Source organism: Castanea sativa, chromosome 4 (genome assembly GCF_040712315.1).
Source record: "Castanea sativa cultivar Marrone di Chiusa Pesio chromosome 4, ASM4071231v1".
Lineage (NCBI taxonomy): Eukaryota > Viridiplantae > Streptophyta > Magnoliopsida > Fagales > Fagaceae > Castanea > Castanea sativa.
In genome coordinates this window covers 12,054,989-12,079,877 of record NC_134016.1, presented here as the reverse complement: position 1 = coordinate 12,079,877, position 24,889 = coordinate 12,054,989, and the positions used below count along the sequence as shown (strand labels likewise).

Below are 24,889 nucleotides of genomic sequence, written 5' to 3'. Positions count from 1 at the left end.
GTGTGCTATTGTGAGGCAGTGAGGGTGAGGAGCGTGAGCTGCTACTAAAAAATGAGAGAGTTAGGTTAGTAAAGTTATATATATATATATATATATATATATATATATATATATATATATATATATATATATAAGGGGGAGTTATAGTAATTTCAAATAACCAGGTATTATCTGGGTCGGGTTTTGGGTTGGGTTTCAGATTTTTTTTTTTTATAAAACCTGGACCCGTTTCGGGTTTTTTTTTAAAACCCATACCCGACCCTATTATTTATCGGGCCGGGTAAAATCTGGCCTATTAGGGTTAGGCCGGGCCGGGTATCCGCGGGTCGGATCTAAATTGCCATCCCTAGTTTTGATTTTGTTTTAGTCTCATAGATCTAGGGCTTTTGCTTTGGATTTTGAGAAGATTGTTCTAGTTTTGTTTTTTTAGAAGATTGTTCTGGGGTTTTTTTTTTTATTGAGAAGATTGTTCTGGGTTTTGAAATGTTTTTATGCTTGAGACCCGAAATCACCCAATTGGCTCCGACCAACTCAATCGATGACCCACTCTGTCGGGCTTGACCCGAACGTTCGGTCGGCCATAGGTCTAATTTTCGTTCACTCGATTCAATTGAATCAGGTGTAGGTCAGACAAAAGCCAATCCAACCCGACCTGTGGACAGCTCTAATAACCATACAAGACTTAATGACAGAAGTAAAAATGATAAAACAAGAAATAAAAGAAATTAAGGAGTACAACTCCACCAACATAAATGAGCAAAACATTACAGAAATAGTAAATTTGAAAGACTTTTCTAAACCTCTGACAGACTTTCCTGTAACAAACAGATCAATGACATATCCCCCTGATCCTCCTATAGACAAAGATGTTACTAATATCAATAGTAGACAGAATTTTTTACCTTTAATTGATAGAGTTATTTTTCAAAAATGGCATACAAAAAATACTTTAGTAATTAATAAAGAGTTTTCTTCAACAGAAGTTGCCTTAATAGACTCAGGAGCTGACATGAATTGCATACAAGAAGGATTGATACCTTTAAAGTATTATGAAAAATCTGAAAGATTAACTCAGGCTAATGGATAAAAGCTGATAATCAATTATAAAAAACCTAATGTTAACATATGTAATGACGAAATATGCTTTGAAATATATATATTTTTTTTATAATAAAAAACCTTTCTTCTAAAGTTATTTTAGGAAATCCCTTTGCGGCTTTATTTTACCCCTTTTTAACAACAAACAAAGGTATTAAGACGAATGTGTTAGGAAAAAACATATTCTTTAGATTTATTTTACCTCCTATCCTGAAAGAAATTTATTCACTTAGTAATATTTCCATAGTAAAAGAAATTGAAAAAGAAAGAATTTACAAATATTCGTTATCCTTAAAGAAATAAATTTTATATGAAAGAATTTCTAATCAATTAACAGACCCCATCTTGGATCATGAAATAAAACAGATTGAGACAAAAATATGTTCTACTCTTTCTACTACTCCTTGGCGTGAGAACCGACATATAGTACAATTACCTTGTGAGAAAGATTTTAATGGAAAAAATATTTGTACTACTTTTACAGTTTCTTTTAGCCATTATGAATGGAATGACATACCCTTTGGCTTGACAAATATACCAAGCAAATCTCAAAATATAATAAATGACATATTTACACATTTTAAAGTAATCTTATATACTTATATAAAAGATGTTGTTTTAATAAAAGAAAATTTTAAACCATTGCAAGATCCCCCTTTATTAATTATTAAAGAAAATATTAATTATGGTAATTTCTTGAACAAAGACAGAAATAATTTACTAAATTTAACTAATAGAGTTAATAACAAGCCCCTAATAGATTACTCCCTAGCATATTTCATCCAAACCAATATAGTTGTTGATAATAATAAAAGACTATATGAAGTAGCATTATTTAACATACTCTCGCAGAATAAGATATATAGTGAGACATATAAAACAGATAGAATCATGGCAGATTTTGTGAATTTTAGTCACTTCGACATTGACAAACTTCATTATGACTACTCTTATACCACTACCCAGCAAAAGCGCAGCGGTGTTGAGAAAGAAGTTTGTTCTATTATATTATATACTTTAAGCTTTAAAAATAATCTTCTTAAAAAACAATTTAAAGGAATTTTACAAAAAGACATTGACAAAAAAGTTTTAAAAAAGAATTTTGAAGAGCATGTAGGTTTCAAGTAATCATAAATGAGTTTAGGGTCCATGCCACAATTTGCTTGAACATGTCCTGCACCAAAGGCAAATGGTGTTGCCTTGAGGTAAGATGAATCCAATTGGCTCCATGTTGTCATCTTTTGATCTTGATGTTGGTGAAATAAGTACAAAAAGAGCATATGTCGCATTTTATGATACTTGAGAGTAATATGATCGAAAGAAGTATGTCTCATTTTATGAAACATGAGATTAATGATTTTTTGTACCAACGGTTATTGTTGTAGTAGATTTCATGGTCTTTCTCCTACATTTTGTGTTGTGGGCTTCTTAAAGTAGCAGCACAATCAGCGGCGGAGTTAGAAATTTATCTTTGAGGGCCATATATAATTTTATTTTTTTTGCATAAGAAATGTAAAATAGTAACGTACAATACTTCATAACTCAATATGTGCTATAAAAAAAATTGTATTAAATAAAATTAAACAATCATGAGACAAGATTGACAAAACAATTTAATATTTTGAATCAACTATGAAATGGGCAAAGTTGCAAAACATAAAATAATATAAAATATAACATCTTTTTTTCAAATCTGTAACCTACGCTCTTTAAGAGATCTAAAGTCATCAAGTATTGATGACTTTGCAATTTTTCTACTGCCATGTACAAGTAAGCCATAAATGTGTTGGGATGAAAATCATAATTTTTTTTCCTTGTGTTGAGGTAATTGTTAAAATTTTAAAGATGCTGAATGTTTAATTATTGTATTTTGTTGACATATGTATTTATGGATTGTATTTTATTTAAATGAAAATTATGTTTATTTTTGGACTTTCTTAAATATATATATATGTGTGTGTGTGTGTGTGTGTGTGTGTGTGTGTGTATTATCAGGTATGGGGCCAAAATAATAAAGTTATTTAAAAATTTTCAAATTATTTAGGATATTTAAATTTTTTCTAATATTGTTTTTCAAAAATCTTGGAGTGGCTTAGGCTCAGGCCCCCCTTGGTCTTCAAGCGGCTACGCCACTGATCACAACTGTTGTATTGATGGTTATGAGGACTCAACAAGAGCAGTAGAAGAAGATATTTTGAGCCCTCTTTTTGCCTTCTTATGATCTGACCCTTTGTTTTGTTTGTTTATAAATGACACAAAGACCCACATTGTTGAAGGTTTGCTTAAGAATTATAGATTTTTTATTTGTTTGGGATTTGCTTCTTTCATGTCAGGTTCCACGATCAATAGTTCTCCACTTCTCCTCAAAATTGGCAATAACAATCATGTATATAGGATTACTTCTTGTGGAACTTGGCATGAAAAAAGCAAATACAAAAAAAATCAATGATTCTTAAGGAAACCTTATTGCTCAAAAAAATGTTATCATTCAAGGTCAAGAATCAACATTTGATGCATATTGAAAAAATCTCCCTGAAGCATGTACGAGTCCCATCTTGCTGGTCTTATTTTTTATTTTGTTTTTTAAGAATGTTGCAAAAATGTGGTTCTATGTGTCATTTATCATGAGGCGGCAGGAAGAGACTCAAAAATCTTCTTCTTCTACTGCTCCTGTTGAGTTTTCTTCAACCTTCAATACAATTGTGCTAATACTTGAAGAAGCTCAACTACTAATTGAAGAAGCTCAACTACAATTGTTGTTGTATTGTGTTTTTGTTGTTTAATAAAGTCTTGATTCATTAAAATAAAATAAAAACTCTTGAAAAGGCCTAACTACACAGAATCTTTCTGTGCTATGATTCTGTTCTTTCTGTGCTATGATTCTGTGCATGATAGATTTAGGGTCTGTTTGGTTTGGAAGGGTGAAAAAGTGAAAGGATAAAAAATGGTGGGAAGATGGCAAAGTGGGAGGATAAAAAATATTTTAATTTCCCTCATTTTTATTTGGTTAGGGGTGGAAAAGTGGAAGGATGAAAAAAGTGAGTTTGTATAAATTTATGCATATACTCTTGTTAAAAAATGATGCTCAATTAAAACTAAAAAGGGGATAAACAACCAAAAAAAATCAATCACCTAAACTTATTAAAAAATAAAAATCATGTCTAGAAAAAAAATCACATCGAAACAAAAAAAAAAAAAACAAAAAGAAGAAGAAGAAGAATATGAGAACTGTACGTGCTGGAAGCCTGCTAAGAAAAAATAAAAAAAAGCAACGCGGACAAGCCTATGTGCAACTGCATATGGGCATTTTTGTTCAAAAATGATGTCCAATTTTTCCCTTTAGTTTTCTCTCTATTTTGAAGAGAAAACTTTTTGGTGGGCCCGGGAAGAAAACACCTAGGTTCCACCATTGATTTTCCTTTCTCCCACCCAACCAAACACACTCTAAAAAGTTTTCTTTCCTATTATTTCTCTAAAGTGGGAGGATGGAAAATATTTAGTTTTCCCTCTTGTATGTTTGGTTGGAGGAGTGGAAAAGTGGGAGGGTGGAAAACTCTTTTGTTTGGTTGGAGAGAAAAAAGAAAGAATGGAAAATGTAATTTATATAAAATGACTATTATACCCTTGTTACATAATATGTAAGAAATAGATTTATTTTGTACTCATTAAATAATATAAAATTTATCACATCATATATATAAATTTATATTATTATAATGTAAAAATTATAATAGTGTATATATAAATTTAATAAGGCAAAGGATTTTGTAACCAGCAAAAAGGTGGTTACAAAATCAGGTAACATTGAAAAAAAATAGATCAGACCATGTTGAAAAAAAAAGAAGAAAAAAGAGAGAGGAGAACCTGTGGACCCATTGGTGAAGGAGATGATAAGAGGAAAGTGATAAGGATGTTTGTGGGCAAAAGTCATCAGGTGGGGTCATAGGTCATAAATGAGGGTAGGTGGGAAAAGAACATTTTTGTAAAAGTGCTACTATAACACTTTTCTCTCCAGATTTTCCTCTCGATTTGGAAGGAAAAAAAATGTGGGCCCGGGAGAGAACTTTCTCCCGGGTTTTCTCTCATTCTTATTATCCTTTCCTAACCGAACAGTGGAAAACAACATTTTTCATTCTCTTTATTTTCCTCTCCCTATTTTCTATCTTCCTATTTTCACTCCAAACGAACACACCCTTAAAGTCCCCGAACTTGAGCATGTAATGTTAGCTTATGTCCATGTAGTATCTTTCAATTTTTTATCCAATAAAATAGGCCTTTGGTTTGGTTTCTCAAAAAAGAAAAATAAATAAAATTGTGTTAGTTTAGTCCTAATTTTTTTGGTATTATATCAAAATAATCTATAATCTTTTAGTATTACATCAAAATAATCTATTCCATTTAGTAATGGAAAGAAAAAAATGGCATGACCAATGGTGATATTAACAACATGGCCTTAATTTTTTTTTTTTAAATATATAATGTCTAAAATTAAAAAATAGCAATATATATATATATATATATATATATATACACACACACACAATAAATAAAGAGTCATGCTAACGAGTGCCTTTAGGGCATTGGTTAACAATCTATTTTAAGAAAGTTTTGATATCACTTTTATAGGAAATAAAAAAAGCTGTCAAAACATTAATTATTTTTCTTTCTTTCCCCATAAAAACTTTCTTTAAATAAATTATTAAACAACACCCTAAGGGCATTCATTAGCATTTCTCATAAATAAAACTAGCAAGTCACTGAAAAAACAACCACACTACAACAGATCAGTGTCGGAACAAGTGTTAGCCCCTGTTTGGTTTATGAGAAATCATAGGAAAAGCGATAATAACTCCATATACAGTATAAACAAAAAACAAAATTACACACAATAAAAGTTATTGCTATCATCCCAAATAATTGTAGAAAGTAAAAGTACAACATTTAAATAAATATCATCAATTAACAACTCTGCATTTCCAATAAAGGAAACCAGTGTTAAAATTCATTTTCCTCCTGCTATTATCCAACTATTGAATTATAGATATAAAAAACTATTAAAAAGAAAAAGTGAAAAGTCAAATCCAGCTTCTTTCGTGCTTGATTCTTGTTGTTTGTTCTTGCAGATTGAGTTGGATCCAAATTTTCCAGCAATGGGTTACCTATAAAAATTTTGCAATGTCAAAAGTGTATCAAATAGTGAAATAGAAAAACTGATTAACACTTCAATGAGGAGGAGGGAAATAAAAAGATTAAAAATAATTATTTGGGAATATTCTTTCAATTCCTTTGTTTGGAAGTTTTTATTGAGGGAATAAAAAATGCGAAAAACTCATTTTTGTCTCTACATTTTCACACGATTCTTACTTTGGTCCCTATCTTTTATTTTTACCACTTTTAGTCCCTAAAATCAAAAAAGCGATCTCGTCTTTGTCCCTATCATCAGTGCCCTAACGATAAAGTCTTAGGTGGCAGACGGAACACTCTATTAGCTTACGTGGCTAATAAAATAATAGTAAAAAATATATATTTAATATTTTTAAATGCCATGTCAGCATTTAAATTAATAAAAAAAGGCAGCTAAGAATTAAAAAAAAAAAAAGTAAATTAAATTTTAAAAAAAAAACCTTAAATCTAATTTAAACTAAAATCATTTCTTAAAAAAATAAAAATTCATAATCGTTTTAATTCTTTTTGTTTTTGGTTAACCTCATCAGCTTAAAGAAAAATCTTCTACACTCTCTACCACTAATCTCAAACTCCCTCTCTCTCTCTTCAACCTACACTCTCTACCACTAAAGCTCACAAGCTCAACCTTCTTCTCCACCAGGTGCCGGAGCTCACAAACTCATAAGCAGACCATGCCGTGAACGTCGGTGACCGAAAAGGTCTGCATCGGCGGCTCAGCCTGGTAGTTCAGCGAAGGAGAGATTGAGTCGGCGCAGAACCTCGGGACGGAGAATCTGCGACCGTTGTTGGCATCGGACGGCGTGAGAATCTTTGCGAAGGACAAGATTTTGTCCTCACTTGCAGCGGCTACGTCGTTTTGGCTCTTAGAAGGCTCCGATGGATAGTCGACAAAGTTCTGTTGAGCATGAATAGGATGGAGGAGGAGCCTGGGGAAAACCTCTTCGGTAACCGGATTGGCAAGGAAATCTTATTTGTTCTCTAGGGATTTGGAAGAAAGATTTGAAGCAAAAATAAAAATGGTTGTATTGGTTTTGGATTTTGGGTTTGTTTGTGTTTGTGTGTGTGTGTGTGTGTTTTTTTTTTTTTGCCGTTGATGTTCTGGGTTTGTATGTGTTCTGAGTTTGTTTGTGTTCTGAGATTTTGCCCAAACTGTTTTGGGTTTTTTTTTTTTTTTATATGCGGATTTGTATATTTTTCTGGATTTATGGGTTTGATTTCCTAGAGGTTTCAATGTTGATTGTGTTGGAATTTTTTGTGCTGAGATTGATTTTGAGTGGGTTAGTCAATTGGGTTTGTCTTGATTTGGAGAAGAACATGAAGAATGAAGTTTTGGGTTGGAGGTTTGATGATTTTTCTGGGGTGGTTTTCTCATGTGGGTTTGGGTTTGATGATTTTTTCATGTTCTGGAGGTTTCGGGGGAGGATAGAGATTTTGTATGAAATTTTGCATTGTTCTGGGTTTGATTGTTCTTGGATTCGGGAAGAACATGAAGAACAAGTTCTTGTGTTCTTACCAAAAAAAAAAAAAAGATTTAAATTTTTTTAATTTAGTTTGAATTAAATTGAAATTGAAAAATATAAATTATTTTTATTTTTTTAATTAAACTAACATGACTTTTTTTTAAAATTCAAATAATGCTGACGTGGCGTATAAAAATGCCAAATAATATTTTAATTGCCACATCAGCGCCACGTCAGCTAATAGGGTATTCCGTCTGCCACCTAAGACTTTGCCGTTAAAGCACTGACGGTAGAAATAAAAACGAGATTGCTTTTTTGATTTTAGGGACTAAAAATGGTGAAAATAAAAGATAGGGACCAAAGTGAAAATCGCGTGAAAATGTAGGGACAAAAATGAGTTTTTCACTAATAAAAAAACTTTTTGTTTATTTGAGAATTTAAATGGGAGGAAATGAAATAAGTAGGAGAAAACATTCATTTTAATTCTTCTCAAACTTTTTCCTCATAACCCTTAAATTTTTATTCATTCAAGATTAGGATTAATAAAATTTTAATTAAAACTTCAAAAATACCCCCAAACATTCAGCCCTTTATTTTTAAATAGTGATATAACAATAATATCGTTATGAAATGATTTCATAATATTTCTTCTATGTTATTTCCTATCAATGTTTCCATTCCTTCAATTAAATCTCTCAAACAATGAAATGGTTGGAAAAAATGGTGTTTGCACGTTTACTTTGAGTGGCTGTTTTTTAGAAAAATAAAAGTGGGACTTGCATGTTTTTTTCGGGTGGGTTTGAGTTAGGACGTATTCTTCTCAGTGATGATATTAATGCCACGTGGTTACTTGCTTAAAATCATTAAAGAGTGGATGAGAATGTGTCACTTTAACATAGTTTAGAGTGGCAAAATCCTTGTGCTCCACAGAAAAGATTGAGCTTGAAGTTGGCTACTGGGCTAGGGGCACCCCACTTTTAGTTGATAGGAGAAATCTTACTCAAGTGGTCCTTCTACCACACACACCAAAAGGATTAGTATAGATGAGACTCCTTGTCATTGTTAATAAAACCCAAATAAACCTTGCATATGTCTGACTTAGAATTCATCACACACTTAATTATATCCCATCAAATCTAGGGCATTGCAAACAAGTGGCTCAACGAGAAAGGTATAACTGGAAAGGTAAAAGTGATTTGACGAATTGAGTAAAATAATTGGATAGAAATAATGCCTAGGATGTTGACAAGTTGTGTTAATCTAGTATAGTTCAAAGCAATTAAGAAAGAAGTGGACCAGTTACCTCGAGGTAGTGAAGGGTACATAGTTGCAGAAATAATGAATGTAATAATGATACATGGCATTGACGCAGCCGAGTCTGGTACAATTACTTTAAAGAAGTAACAAGAGGTTATTGGGTCCAATTAATAGTTTAATAGATGTCAATTAGACTTAGTAAGGAAGCGACACATGAAAAGCGCAATTGATATTAACAGTTGGAACCTTAAGTATAATTGAGGCTCATTCTGCAGAAGAAGATACCGTGAACATACTAAAGAACTTATTGAGATAATTTATAAGATAATTTGTATTTAGTTTCTTAGGAAGTCTCCTAGTTCCTAAGAGTAGCGAAGAATTTATGCTTGTAAGCTACTCGCCTTATACTTTGCAATCAAGTTTAATTAAGTTTGATTTAAATATTTAGTTGTTAGTCTAATTTGGTTTCAATTATTTTTACTTTCAATCAATTTAGAGTTGGATATGCTGTAGTTTTACTTCGAATTGGCTCACTTTGCATTAGTTTGCTCATGAACAATTTACTTTAAATTATAGTTTATTTCTAATCATTCCACTTCAAATCAATTGCACTAGAAATGACTAAGTTTCAATTTCTTAGGGTTTGTAGTCATTGTCTTTTTCATTTCCATTTTTAGTTGCATTATAACAAAAAGTCCTTTTAAGTGACGCATTTTTGAACCCCGAACTCTAATTCAGAAAGTTAGATTTTACTTTGAGTTGAAATTCCACCTTGAGATTTGCTTCAAGCAACAAACAAACTATTAAGAGAGATGAACTTAATAAAAATTGGTTTCTACTAAACACAAAGAATTCTTTATAAAAATATATATGATATATAAATAAATAAATAGATGTTATAAGATGTATAAACACACATCCATAAATTAAAAAAAAAAAAAAACTGAAATTGTGAAATGCAAACACTATTTCCAACTTAAAATTCTGTTTTTAACTCACTAGTGTGTATGTGCACATTAATGTATATGTTAGCACAAGTCAGACTGTTGTGTTAGGTAAAAACTAAAAAGACACTCTCTGCTCTCCCCCAACTCATTTTTGAGGTTCTTTATAACCGTTTTATTATTTGGCAGCACACACCCAATTCAGTAGAGACACGAAACAGAGAGGTCCCCATCTCTTCAGTCTTCCCTTATCTGACTGACTGACTGACGAACCAAGCAGACTACATATTACGCACCAACAACGACAGCACTCATCATCGTATGCTATTTCTATCTCTCTGATCTCTCTCTCTCTCTCTCTCTCCCTCTCATGGCGATCGCAGTAGCTTCTTCACTCCCCTTAGGTAATCACAGTCACATGATCCTTCATTATATTCTTTTGCATGCCGATGCTTTTGAAATGATATTGGTAGTAACAGAACTTCGAATGTGTGGAATACCCATCTCGATTTGCATGTTTTTGAAGATACCCATTTTGATTTTCTGCAAAATTTCAATGCCAAATGCTGAGAAAGTGCCTACTTTGAATGGTTAAATTAGTTGCTGTTATGTTCTATAGAGTTGTTGACTGAAGACCCACTTGCAATTACTTGATTGCAAGGGGAATTTGGTGTTGATTTTTCATCTGTTTGGTTGCTGAGAAAACATTGGAAGAGAGTATGAATTTTTGCATTTCTTTTGATTGTTTTATTGTTCATCATTTTCTTTTTAGTTTCTTCATTTCTCTGTAGACGGTTATAATACCTGAAAATTGTTTTTTTTTTTTTATATTATTTATTTTACTTTATGTTAATTGTTTTAATTTTTGCATTCTTTTTTGGGTTGACTATGGTGTTTTCAGGTCCTCATTGTCATTTATGTCATGCAGAAGGGGTATGTTGCTCAACGTCACATGGGATAACAAACAGCTGGTTGAGACCTTCTTTTGATGTTGGAAGAGTTCCTGATCCTGTTGGCTTAAGGTGTGTTTCAGTTTATGATTAAATTAATTGATATGTTGTCTAACTTAGTGGTTACAATAATGTTAAATATATCTGATACCAATTGCAGATTTGATTATGGTTCAACTAACATTATCACTTTCTTTGTTTCCTAGATGCTGTTTCATTTGAGATGCATCCAATAAAAAAGGAGTATTTGTTTGGCATTTAGAATATAGAGCCTCTCTCCTCTTTTTTCTTTTTTTAGTGGAAACTGCAAAAAAAAAAGCACCCTGAACTTTGGGCCCAGATCAAACTAAGTCCTTGTGCTTTCAATTTGAAATTATAAATCTTTAAACTCCAAAACATGCCCAAATTGGTCATTCTGTTATCATTTTGTTGGTGCATTGGATCAATGAGATCTAGCTCAACTTGCATCTCGTCCTCTTATAGGTTTTAGGGAGAGGTGAGGTCTTGGGTTCTGGACCCGTGCGTCTGTAACTCACCAATAAGAAAAAAATTATTTGGTGCATTGGATGGAATATCAATATGCTATCATATGATGCTGTTTAATATTTTTTTTAGAATTAAAATTTAATTAAAAAATCCCTATATTTCCCCTGCTTCTTTCTCTCATTATCTTCTTCTTCCCCTCTCTCTCAATCCTCCTTCTTCCTTCTCCAGCCAACCCCTTAAACAAACCCCATAACCAAAACCTATTCCCCCTTCATCCTAACCCCTAAATACCAGGCTCTGGCTAATCGTTTCCGCAATGAAATTTTTCTAACGATAATTATAATAAGAAAGACAGTAACTTTGGTGTGGTTTGTTGTTCTAGGAGTTATTGTGTTGGTGATTTGTGTGTGAATTGCTTGGTGATGATTAGAGCACGTAGAGATCAGTTTGAGGGTAAGGAGGCCAAGAATTTGTTCAGATATGGGGAGGATTCTTAGGAAGATGGTGTTTAAGCAACAATTTCTCTGGCTAAGCAAAAACCAGCTTGTGTTTGTGGGACTGCGATGATAATTGCATGTTGTGGTGAGAAGTTGAAATATGAGCACCCTGTTGTGGATTTGGTCCGTGAACCCTGAGTTTTGTTGAGGTGTTGGTGTAATTTAAGCCATGTTTCTGAGGACTGGTATAGAGTGGATATGTTAAATAACAAGATAGGGAGTGAGAGTTGTGGGAATTTGAATCCTCTGAATCTGAGGGATGGGAATCTAAGCGTGGAGAATAATAGCTCTTCGCGATGTTGTTGGGGTGGTATGGTCAGATTGTGTGTGAAAGGGTTGGGATGAATGTTTGGAATTTTTATCAGTGAGTTGCTACAGCAGCAGGAGTGCAGTTTACGAGGGAATAGAAGGTGGCAGTGTTGCATTTTGTGGGGGGTGGTGATTGGGTTTTGGTTGTGTGGTTTGTTTAGGGGTTTGGCCAGTGAAGGAGAAGAAGGATTGGGAGAGAGGGGAAGAAGAAGATAAGAGAGAAAGAAGAAAATAAAATAATTTTTAAAAGGATTGTTTTAAATATATCTTAATTAATTTTTTTTTCTATGAAAATGCAACATGTGTAGTGATTGCATTTCCATCCAATGCACCAACGGAATGATAACAGAACCACTAATTTGGGCATTTTTTTTGGAGTTTTGAGATTTATAGTTTCAAATGAAACAAATAGGGGGTTAATTTGATTTGGTCCCTAAACTTCAAGGGGTCTTATTTGCATTTCCACACCCCCCCCCCCTCCTCCCCTCTTTTTATCTAGGTGGAAAGCTCTTTCATCTTGTTTGATGCATTTGAATTCTAAGAAAAAAATCAATGAAATTAGATTCCAAAGTTTCTTCTCTTTCCTCTGTTTTTAGCAACCAAATATTACATGATGATATCTAATGCCACAAGAGAAACAGCTCACCTATCACTATCTTAATTTGAAACTAGACTTGGAGTCTTGGAATTGAACTAAAGGAATGATGATTAACATGAGAGCATGCTCATAATGGGGTAAATTCTTCACTGCCTCCACGAGTTTTGTGGTTCCCCTTTCTTCATCTATTTTTTTTTTTTTCCTGGTAGACATACAATTTTAAGTCGAGATTGTTAGGATTCAAATCTCCTTAAAGAAAAGGAGTAATTTGATGTTTGCCTTTTGATATATAAAGCTAAGGATAGGTTAAGATTTTCATCTTGTTTGATGCAGATTCCATTCCCAGGAAAAAAGAAAAAAGAAAAAAGAATTAACATTTATAAAGCATAAACTTGAAAGAAAAAATATGCATACACCATTTTTGTCTATTTTAATGTCAAGTTTCAAAGTGAAATGAAGAAATTATGGCTTAAACAGAGCATGACCATAAGTTGGCATGAATTTTTCATTTCTCATGCCTTTTTTTCCCCTCTTGTTATGGTCATGAATTTCTTCCTTGCCTTCATGATCTTTTTTCTTCCCACTTTTTCATCTAATATATACTTAAAATAAATTTACAACAATGTATATTGGTTAGGAACATCTTATAAACTGTCTATAAACTTTTTGTTCTACCTGTATTTCTGAATCTCTCAAATTTAATTTATCCTTGCTCTTTTTATTGAAAATTTTGGTTTTCTATGTCAAAGTTTTAGATGCAAAAATCCATTTTTGGGATCAACACAATTCCATTGGCTCTCTATGGGACATGATCTTTGCCTTTCAAAAGTTTCAGTCGCTGCAGACTATCCAGATTCTGTACCTGATTCTTCTAGTTACATGAGTAACCAAGCTTATCATCCTCTTGAAGAAGTTAAAGATTCCAGAAGAATCCGGGAAACTAAACTTACTTCTGCTGAAATAGCAAGGAGCACAGTTGAGGTGGGTCTGCTCACATACACCTTTTCTGGTAAAATTTTTTAAAATTTAGGACTAGAAAATTAAGGAATGATCCATAGTATTTGTATCTGTGGGACAAATTTAGGTAGCATCATTGTTCTTGGTATTACCATGCATGGTCAAACTTTTCCTTTTGTCTTAGGCTAACAGCTGTGCTTGGCTGGTATTTCCTGGAACGGTACATTGTGAACCACACGAACAAATTTCATGGGGTGAATTTCAATATGTTATCGATGACTATGGAGGTCTGCTCTCCTTCACTATTTTTAGTCTGATTTGAGTGGATAAATTCAAATTTTTATACCAACTTTATTGTTGATTTAACCTGACCTAGTTCTTTATTTATTTAGATATATTTTTTGAAATTTTTGATGATACAAACATCTTAGAAGATCGTGGAGCAAGTAACCCTGTGGTAAGGATTTTCTTATTTTTGTACATTTTATTTTACTCTTAAAATTGAATTGCAAAAGCCAATAATCAATACATGTTTTTAATTGCATTGAAAATATATAATTAGTTTCATTGAATTTTTGGTATGCACTTTATAGTTGCTATGTAGTTTTTTTTTTTTTTTGTCCAGTATCTCTCTCTCTCAGTTGCTTATTTGCTTGTAAATATAAATTTAAAATTTTCTGTATGCTTATTATTTCATTTAAGATGATTGCAATATATATATTTTTTATGTATGTGCCAATGAGCTCTAATTCAAATGGTAGCTTTTTCCCTTGTAAGAGCAAGGTGGAGAATGAGGTTGTGAGCTCAAGACCAACCAGGTTCTTGTGTAATTACCAATAAAAAAAAATTGCATGTATATGCACACAAGATTTTTTTTTTTTTTTAAATTTTTTTCACAGAAGAAGAAAGCATTAAAAATATTGACCCTTTTTCTTAACTGGCCTGTCATATTATGAATCAGAAATAGTACTTAGAGGGTTTTTTATTTAATATCACAGCTCAAGAGATGGTTCGTAATGAGGAATGATCATTATTGATAAAAAGTAAATGTTATAATTATTGATTTCTTGCATGTGTCAAGTTTCTTTTGAGGATATCGAGAAATCAATGGCCCAATTGTTAGATTTGTGCCAACGGACTCTCTTTGATTGGTCTAGTTTTTGGGGTCTTTCAGATTGTTCTACTATTATTGATCTTCTTTTGTCTCTTAGAATAGGATTTTGTTCTACCGTGAACTCTGTGTATCTTTTACTCTTTTCTATTAATAATATTACTTTCTTAGCTATCAAAAAAAAAAAAAAAAAGCATATGTCAAGTTTCTATGGATACGATATACAAGCAAAGATGTTGGAATCTGTGCCAGTATATAAAGCCCCGGAAATTACAATAAAGCCTTAGAATTTTCAAAGAGACATTTGGTACATACAACATACTCATGATATATAATATTGCAAGTAAAATTCATGACTGCAAGTGTTGGATAGTTATCCTGTTGCTCATCTTGTATAAAATTTATAAAAGGAATATGCTGTCAGATTGTTTCTTTTCAGCACCAAATGAAATGACAGATAATGTTAACAAAAATATCATGAGATATAGGGAAGAAATATTATATATATCAGTGGTATAAGTAATAGCTTTATTAGAAGGAAAAATAAAAATGGTCTCTATGAGAATCTGAGAGCATATTAAGTCATATTGTTTATATATATGTGCACCTTTTCACTACATGTACACGTGTATATGTAATTTGTGTGTGTGTACTTAACACTGTAATAGTTTGATAGACATTCATGTCTCAATTACAAGTGATAGATGCATTGACAAATTCTGAATTTTGATGATACTTTGGTGTTGGAATTTGACACATCCATGGATATTTAACTATGCAATAGCAGGCCAGAGGGCTTCATAAATAAAGTGGTGTAAGGAAACTCATATCCAGACATCTTTAGTAGATTCAACATCACTATAGTTGTTCTGACATCTTTTTAGTGGTTCTGATTATTTATTTCTCTGTAATTTCTTATATAAGACAAGTTGCACAATTTATTTTTAATGTGATTGTAGTTATGGTTTGTCTTTAGAATGCTTTGTTTGGAATGGAGATCCCAATATATGAAAACAGAAGGAACACTGGTGAATACAACATTTCTGAAATTGGCAATAGCAATGAGACCCTTTTTGAAGATGATTATTTTGAGGTTAGCAGTAATTTATGGTTGGTTTCTATAATAAATTTGATAAAGTTATTTATGCTTTTTTTATTCTTTTGAGTTAATGGTTTACCGCTTTTGGTTTAAATAGGTTGTAGGTTCTGAAGTGTCTGATGTTTCGGTGGACTGGGGAATGCCAGATACTTCTACCTTGGTTCACCCTATTTATTTTTCTAAATGCTTGACAAAGGTAATCACTGCTTGGTTTGATAAATATTATATAAGATACTATCCTTATGTGGGCCAGAATTCCACTTAAAAAAAAATATTCAGAATTTCCTTTAATTATGCTAGCTAGTAGTGACCTGACTATATAAAGATGCTCAGAACAGGAGTCAGTAGAATTGACAGTGGGATCTCAGGGTTTTTTCTTTTTTGACACCATTTTGTCTTTTGATGCGGTTAAAAATGATTTTTTTGAATATCTAATAAATAGTGTAATTATAGATTTTCTTACATGCAAAGTATTTCTGACCAACATATGCTAATGAAAAAACTAAAAAAGGTCATACTCAATGCACAATGCTCTCATTTATCTGGGATTTGGGAAAGGTGGTTGGTAGGTAGCTTGCTCCCAATTTTGGAGAGGCTTATTCCTGGACTCGAACTCACAACACATCACTTGGACAAGGGGAACTTGCCATCACACCGAGTTAAATTTATTCATGAGCTTTTAAGTAACAAATTTCCAGGTTATAGAACTTCTAAGTCATTCATTTTTGCAATAGGTTTGTTGAAATGTCTTGGCAGATGAGAGAGATTATATGGCTTGCTCTGGTGGCAGTTAAGGTGTCACAAAGGAATGCAAACTTTTTTTTGTCCATTGGCTCAAAAGGCATGATATCTATCCTCTAGTTTGAGTTTGCTATAGGGCATAAAAAATGATTTTATAGAATTGAAACCTTATTCTGGATGAATTAAAATGGGATGATTTCACTCCATCTTTAAATTCATCACATCCTTTTTAAGTTGTCTATTCTCAATACCTAAATGGGCTAAATTTCAGAAGTTATAAAATATAGTATTTACATCTTACATTATGTGCTATCTATGTGGAGTGGCATATTAGATTGTGCTTAAATGCCCATTTAGTTTTTGGCTGCTAGTGCATAAATAAATTAGCGAAGTCATAGTCTCTAACATGTCTGAACTTTGTCAATGCTTAGTCATGATCAAAGTTGTGTGCACACTGTCATCCCCTTCCATTTGGAAACTCTTGAGAGCAATGAAGGTATATGATTAATCTTCTATTGGGTGATGTTTGATATAAATAAAAAAGATGCAAGGGTGTTCCTTTTTCACAGTATTGACCCCTTGTACACTCCCTATGTACTAGGGTGTTCCTTTTTTTATATCAATAAAACTTATTACTTATCAAAAAAAAGTTTTGATACGTGGCTCCTGAATCTTTTCTGTCTGTGACACTATGAAATTATGATAGGTGGACCATTTAATTTATCTTTTATCAGTCCCTTCTTACAATTGTGATTTATTGAGTATATGTTTATTGTAGGCTGCTAATATGGAATACAATAAAACAATGGATTATCCATCAAATGGTGTTTCTATTGTGGGTTGCCTCAGACCTGCTTATACTGACGAAGAATCATATATAAGAACGCTTTTTCATTGTGTAGATAGTGATGGATACAACTCAGACTGGAAAGGTATCGTGTGTTTCTTACCTTCTGCCAATAAATCTGAATTACCATGGAGAATAGCAGGATATATGCTGGGATGTTAAACTTTGTAACCTGACACAATGTACATACTACCTAGATCTTTCAACAATAAAGGTTATGATATTGATGGGATTATTACATTGAGAGGATCTTTGAGATAGATAAGCATCAATATTTGTTGATTATCAGTCCAAAATCACACCATAAATTGCAGTTTCTTTGCTCAGTCAGAATCTATAAATACAATATATCTCGATGTGTGTGTGTGAAGTATAAAGTGGGGTGGATTCCTGGGTAGGATAATCATTATTTTTGGGAAAAAGTTTACCTCTAAACCAGTTTGGAGGAAACTTCCTTGACTACGTGACAGTTAAAAAAGACCACCCTCGTGTATTTTAGTTACATGACTTTTTTAATGAGTCATGTAACTTGTTTAAATAATACACGCGGATAGTTATATAAATCACCACGTAGTGAGTTGAAGGAGATTCCTTCAAACTGGTTTGTAGGAAATCCTTGTTCTTAAATTTGTTGATTATAGATCTAAAAGTCATGGTATCAATTTTTTTATTTCTCTGTTTATCATAACCTATAAGGGCTTTATCTTGTATCTTGTTTTGTACTTTTGAGATATGTAAGCATGCACACTTGGGATCTGCCTACAATATGGGTTATGATGTCTTTTGAGATAAAATTATTGTGAAGGTCCTGTTTTATGTGGTCCCTCTTAGTTTGGATCACGCCGTCAAAGTGCTTCTCTTTTTTCTAGATTGTTTAAAATCTAGACATCAACTTTTCTTTCTAGGGACTTCTCCTGTTTACTGCCAATGTACTGGGGTTGTTTCTCTTTCTATAAAATTTTATTATTCATTAAAGAAAAGAAAAAGAAAAGCTTATTCTTGCACTGCCTTTCAGATACTCTTCAATAGAAGTTCTGAAGGAACTTTTTTGGCTATATGGGAGGTGACATGTCCAGCTCATATGTTCCTTCTGATTTCTGACATTCTGAAATGGATATGCAGTTTCCCAACCCCTTTCTTATTCAAATCCTTATTTTATTTTTGTAATCAATTTTTGGAAGGAAACTACAATCAAAAGTGAGGTTTTTCCTGTGTGGTGCATAGCTGTCACTCAATGCTGTAATTCACCCTCAGTTATTGTTGCTGCATTAGAAAGAATGGGACCTTGTTCTGGTTAGGTAAATGAAGGACAAGAAAGGGATCAGGGGTTTTTATGATTGGAGAGAGGGAAGGGACGTGGCCACTGGTTAGTGTGGGGAACCCGTAGAATCAACCAAAAAGTCCCAAACCCAGGTGTCTCCCAGCTCCCTTTCACCCAGATGAAATAGGTTCCAATCAATAAGCTTTTTGATTGATTCTGGGTGTTGCAGGCCAAATTCAGTTGGTCTACTGTTGGATCCTAATTTGAAAAGAAAACACAGAGAAAGATGAAACTTCTGTTATGGTTTGACATTTTTTTTTATCACAATTAAGAGTTATATGCCTACCACATTTTTCATTTGATATGTCTTTGTTTCATGTTCAGATGGAGAAATCTTAAGCTTGAGTTCCGAAAGTGATCAAGGGAACACTGGCCCAACGCTGTACAGGTTGGAGATTATGAGAATAGACCTATTCTCTGTTTATGGCGTCCAGGCATGTGTCTTACACTTTACATGGTCATATTTGTAAGTTTAAATATTATTGTCCTGAATTACCTAAAAATGGGGTTCCATAACAATGAATATTGTAAACATTAATTTAAATAAATACTTAAAAAATTGGCTTATATTTTTATCTGAGCAGGCAGTTTACAAAAAAGTGTCCATCAGGCCTTTTTGGATTAAAATTATATCTTTTCCTTTGAATAATTGCAGTCTGAAATTAGCTTGCAAGATTTTCAAGATGCTGAGCCTGATGTTCTTGTACACTCTACACCAGCAATTGTAGAGCGGTTCAGTGAGAAGGGTATTAGTTGCAATGTTGCTCTTAAAGCACTTTGCAAAAAGAAGGGTCTTGATATTGAGGTAAAGAAGGATTTACAACTCTACTGCTTTTTGTGATATTAAATTCTTAGTCCCTGCTTTCAAACCCATTAAACATGATGATCTATGTGGCCTATATATTTGCTATATTTGTAGCATCACCTTTCCCTGTTAACATTTTGTCTTGGGATGTTATTTGACATGAATTTTTGACATTAGTTTGCACCATTACAGGAAAACCATTATTTGATCTAAAACTGTTCAGAACTATGTGTGTTGTTATTCACTCCACTATAGAAACCTGTCATAATGTCTTTACTTCCAGCATCACTTGTCATTCATGTTTCTATTCTTTTTCAGTGTGGCAGAACTTAGGTGCAATACCATAGGTGCTATATTTCTGGTTCCTCTAATATCAATGCAATATTTGTACTTGAAAAACTCTCTTAGCCATTAGTCTGTCATTGGACATCCATGATCTAGCCATGCGGTTTAACCCTCCCCTCCACCCCCCCCCCCCTTTTTTTCCGTGAGTTCCATCCACTGAACCCCCTGATTTCTGAGATGTTGATAACTGTCTCTCATTCATATGCACTGAAAAATACAAGATTCTCTCTTACTCTCTCTGAAAATATTGGTATCCCGAAATGCAAACCCATTTTTTCTCCATATTAAAGATAAATCTTAAAATTCAACCCACCCCTCACATTTGAACCCTGGCATTTAACCTGTCCATGTCGAAAAACCATCTTTGGAATGATTTATTGGCTATATTAATAATGATCATAAAATTGATACTATGTTTGGCATGAGATAAATTCCATATTTCTTGAAACGATTCCGAGCAGTAAGCTGGTCGTTTTGGAGAATTGTAAGGGAAGTCAAATTGTGGCTGCATTCAATTTCTTCTAAGATTACACTCAAGAGTAATGGACTCTGGAAAAGGCCGTAGCAAGCCTCCAATCTTCGACCCACTCAAGCTCAAACCAAAGAAAACATCCCTAACAAGATGATGGGCCTTGGGAGTTTCTTGGTTGATTTGCTATCTGTGTCACAGCTTCTTATTCTCTCATTCATTCCTTCTTTAGAATATTGAATCTAAATTCTATGAAGACCATCCTTGCCATTGCTTTTTCAGTGTTCCAGGAGCTCTCTACTGCACATTGAGAAAATCAGCCTACCCAGGAGTTATACACAATAATGAGGATAATTAACATCAACTTTACCCCAGGGAGGGTAAATTTGTAATAACATTGTGTAGCCTAATTTTGAACTACCAGAAATATAATCGTTATAAACTTTGAACAGAATGTATGCAAGGCATGCATCCTTAACAGCGGTGTTATTAACCAATCAAGAAAAATTACAGCATGTATTTATGCTTCATGTGTCTTCCTGTGTATTAAACATGAAGCCCATCAAGTAAGCTTCCCACTCCTAAAATAGCTTCAAGGGATTATGATTGCAAGTTTTCTGGTTTGTTAGGATGATCCTTGTAGAAGATATTGGGATATTGGGATATTAAGAAGCTCCATTCAAGAAGATACATTTAAAATTATCCTATTCAAATTTCATGGTAAACATAAATTGCTATGCATTTTTTAGATGAATAACTTTTATGGAGGGTCTTTGGTTACATTCAAACGATTTGGACATAGGCAAAATTGTTGGCCTGTATTTTGAGCTCTAATACATCAGCTATGAATGATATACGTTGTTTCATATATGTTTGTCATATATGATCTTATAACTTGAACAGTTTCTAAATATTGCAAAAGTTTTATGTCATTTACATTTCATTATCAATTTAGTTGATTATTTAACCCTGCTTGTATAGGGAGCTCATTTGATTGGGGTTGACAGTCTGGGCATGGATGTCAGGGTTTTCTCTGGGGTGGAAGTACAAACACATCGTTTTCCATTCAAAGTCCGGGTAAGCTATTTAAATTGCTTTTTGAGAAATCAGATATTCTTGACAACTTCGACAATTCCAAAAATATATCCATAATATCAGGAATCTAAAATGATTCCTTTTTTTTTTTTTTCTGTTAAGTATATAACTTCATTGAAAAATAGATAAGAAAATACAACAAAAAAACAAGGCACACAGGTAGTGTGCTATAGCAATGCAGAAAATATAAACTAGCTAGCAATGAAAGGACAAAAATCAAGTAAATCATGCAAAGAAGTAAAGGTAGAAACACCTGAAGCATTTGCCCACTCAAACAGAGTCTGAAAGAAAGAAAGCTTCAAATCTGACTCGATCTTTCATTCCCTACAAATGTATGTGCATTCCGTTCCCTTCAAATAATGAACACACCAAATTCCATAACTCTCAAGCTACAGGGCAGTGTATAAAAGGATTCTTACCAGCTGCATTGTCCTAATTAATCTGCACTTTGTTCAGATTTACCTGCATGGCTGCAAGCAAAATTATGGCCTCATGCTGTAGATCACTCTTTATTGGTAAATTAATGGCTAATTTGGGTGTGATGAAGCTTTCATGATTCTATAATTACTCCTCTCATCTCTATTTGATTGGATGAGAGCTATAGGGGGTTTGTTGGTCTTATAGTCTTTCATGGAATTCTTAGATTTATCCAATTTTAGATCTCTTTATGCCCATTTTCCTTTCAAAAAATTTTTATTGCTTGTAAAAGAATTACTCTGCTCATAATTACTCAATTGTTTTGGGCCAACATGATAAAGCAGTCATTGACTGTTCCGTTTTTGCCAAATCCATTGCAAATTTGCAATACTAATTTTTAGGTCAATGAGCTCTAGTTTATATGACACTTTCTACTTTCATGATAATGGGATGGAAACAATGAGCTTTAGCTCAATTGGCACCTCCTCCCCTTTTAAGTGCTAGGTGGAGGGTGAGTTCGTGGGTTTAAGACCCATCGTGTGTGTGTGAGTCACCAATCAATTAATAATAATAATAATAATAATAATAATAATAATAATATATTGGATGGAGGGTGAGGTCGTGAGATCAAGACTCACTAAGTGCATGTGTAACTTACCTAATAAAAATGATTAGGTCTCAATGTTTCCTCGCTTCTTTTTGTGACACTCACCCTCTTTTCCTGAGTTTTAAATGTTCTATGTGCTGCTCTTTTTTTTCCTCCCCGGCTACCTACAGAGGTAATAAATGACTTAGCTGTCGTTGGTTGTAATAATTTCCTATGGATGCTGATCAATGACTTAGCTATATCCTAACTGCAGGCTGTCAGTGTCTTTATGGCCAAATCCTGAGATGAGCTTCACAAATATTGCATAAGGGAGCCTTATGCCTCTATGCTGTTGGTTTGTGAACAACTTTATGTTAGTAATGCTAGCAATACCAGGATGCCCCTACTTAAAACTGACATTAGGAGAATAAGTTTCGTCCAGGGTTTTGAGAGTGGTTTACTGAGAAAGGTCTAATCTTTAAGACATTTTTTCCTTCTACTTTGAGAAACAAAAAAAGTAGGTCCCCTTTTTAGGTCAGACATGTTTACCAGACTGAAAGCAGCTATCAAGATTTAATACAACTTGTTATTTTTCTTTTATTTGCCACTAAAAATGAACTATTCTCTTTGCGGGAATTGATGATAAAGTTTCATAACGTTTTTAATTGATAACATTTTCACCCCAGTGCCACTGACAGTAGCTGGGAATGTCATTTCCTCAATATTATTGTCTCCACTCTCGTACTCCTTGAAAGGAGGATGTCTATACTTGCACGGTTTTTTCAAAATTTTGGTGTCCCATTGTATTTTCAGGCAACGTCCGAAGCCGCAGCTGAAAAGCAGATTCAGCAACTCTTGTTCCCACGGGCTCGCCGCAAGAAATTAAGAACTCTTGGGGTTGGAGTTCGGGATGCGGATCCTTTTTAATTCTTCCATTGTGCTCTCTTGAGGATTGGTTTCGAGATTACTTCAGGCTTAACTTATTTAGAAGGGGTCACTCTCTCTCTCTCTCTCTCTCACACACACACACACTGCTTTCAACTCATTGCTTATGCCTTGACCAGCGATAACTTTATGTTCTTTTAGTTCCTTGTACTAATTTCTTAAGTTTTTATATGTTAATTTGATAATGTACAGAAGAACGGTTGAGTTCGTTTCTAATACTGGCCGCAGTGTATCCATAGAATAAATGGCTGACTGAACTGCAGCCGTTTTTTTGGTCCAATTCCCTCTAAAGTTGAAATTAATATGTATATATGGAAAGCTTGACCATCTGATAGCAATTATTGTTTGTGGTATTAGAAAGTATTTACGTAAGAGGTTGAGAATTGAGATTGTTTTCTAAGATGGCAGTGTCACTGGAGTTTGAATCCAAACTAAATAAATGGTTGGAACACTTCAAGCAGACTAGAGAACGCCGTGAGCAGCATACTAGCTCTGAAATTTTAGCCGGTACCCAAGTGGTCAAAGAAAGTCAGATGCCTTGTCAATAGGGGAAATACAACAAAAAACTTAGTCCAGAAGTTTTGGGGTTGGCCATGGATCCTCAACATATTTGTTAGGGTCGATTACATATATTCTTTTCCCAATAGGGGAAATGTAATAATAAACAAAAATAATGATTCTGGTTATTTTAGTGAGATGGAGTCTTTATATACCGAGATGACCTATGGGCCATGAGTAATGGTTTGAAACTGGCTTCCAGGCTTTGTTTCGAACCTCACTTTTGAGGTTGAAGACTAGGCTGCACTCACTGGATAAATCTCAATGTATTAATAATTTTTAACTTTTGAGTGATTTGTTATCTAACTGTAGGTCTATGATGATGCACAGATAAGGAAGTCATTGTGCAGAGTTACTAGGGAAGGAGGGGTGCATTTTATCTAGTTCCCTTCTGTTTAGTAGTGAACCTACTTCTTTTGCTGTAAGCCAATTATTGGAAGAGTGCAAGGGGTGTAGCTTGGCTGAGACTATTTTGTACTTTTATTTTTTAATTGAATGCAACCCTCAAGGCCTCAACCAAAAAACCAATAATTTTTTTTTTTTGTATAATAATTGGTACAAATTAATAATTTCATGAGTAACCATAATTAATAATTCTTGTGTATCATAATTAAAAGTGTTTCAAAAAATTAGTGGTTATTCATTTAAAAAAAAATAGTTAAATATTATTTTGTAATATATATTATAGATTAATGAACTTAATTACCTTTACCTAATAAACCCACCACTATTTATATATATATATATATATATATATATATATATATATATATTTGTTTATTTATTTATAATTTATATATAAAGGCT

At 33.3% G+C, this 24,889-nt stretch overlaps 1 protein-coding gene across 6 annotated transcripts; it reads left to right on the top strand.

Moving 5' to 3' along the window:
* The first annotated feature begins 10,050 nt into the window (after positions 1–10,050).
* On the top strand, positions 10,051–23,908 carry LOC142631944 (uncharacterized protein At3g49140). Of its 6 annotated transcripts, XM_075806315.1 has the most exons (13): positions 10,145–10,350; positions 10,568–10,663; positions 10,848–10,968; positions 13,536–13,767; positions 13,928–14,030; positions 14,136–14,200; positions 15,831–15,947; positions 16,051–16,149; positions 17,473–17,626; positions 19,187–19,296; positions 19,518–19,667; positions 21,463–21,558; positions 23,393–23,908. In XM_075806315.1, exons 4-13 carry the CDS (start codon positions 13,588–13,590, stop codon positions 23,504–23,506), a joined length of 1,188 nt encoding a protein of 395 aa, XP_075662430.1. In that variant the 5' UTR covers positions 10,145–10,350; positions 10,568–10,663; positions 10,848–10,968; positions 13,536–13,587; the 3' UTR covers positions 23,507–23,908. The 6 variants fall into 6 exon arrangements, 5 of the variants coding, with proteins under 5 accessions (XP_075662428.1, XP_075662431.1, XP_075662430.1 ...); XM_075806313.1 differs by lacking the exon at positions 10,568–10,663 and having other exon boundaries at positions 10,051–10,350; XR_012843693.1 differs by lacking the exon at positions 10,568–10,663 and having other exon boundaries at positions 10,098–10,350; positions 19,187–19,328.
* Positions 23,909–24,889: the final 981 nt, after the last annotated feature.

Excerpts from the sequence above, each read along its gene's own strand:
- LOC142631944 (XM_075806313.1), top strand. The coding sequence starts at position 10,317 with ATGGCGATCGCAGTAGCTTCTTCACTCCCCTTAG. Across the intron at positions 10,969-13,535 it reads CCTGATCCTGTTGGCTTAAG|TTTTAGATGCAAAAATCCAT; the intron begins GTGTGTTTCAGT and ends TCTATGTCAAAG. Across the intron at positions 14,031-14,135 it reads TGTTATCGATGACTATGGAG|ATATATTTTTTGAAATTTTT; the intron begins GTCTGCTCTCCT and ends TTATTTATTTAG.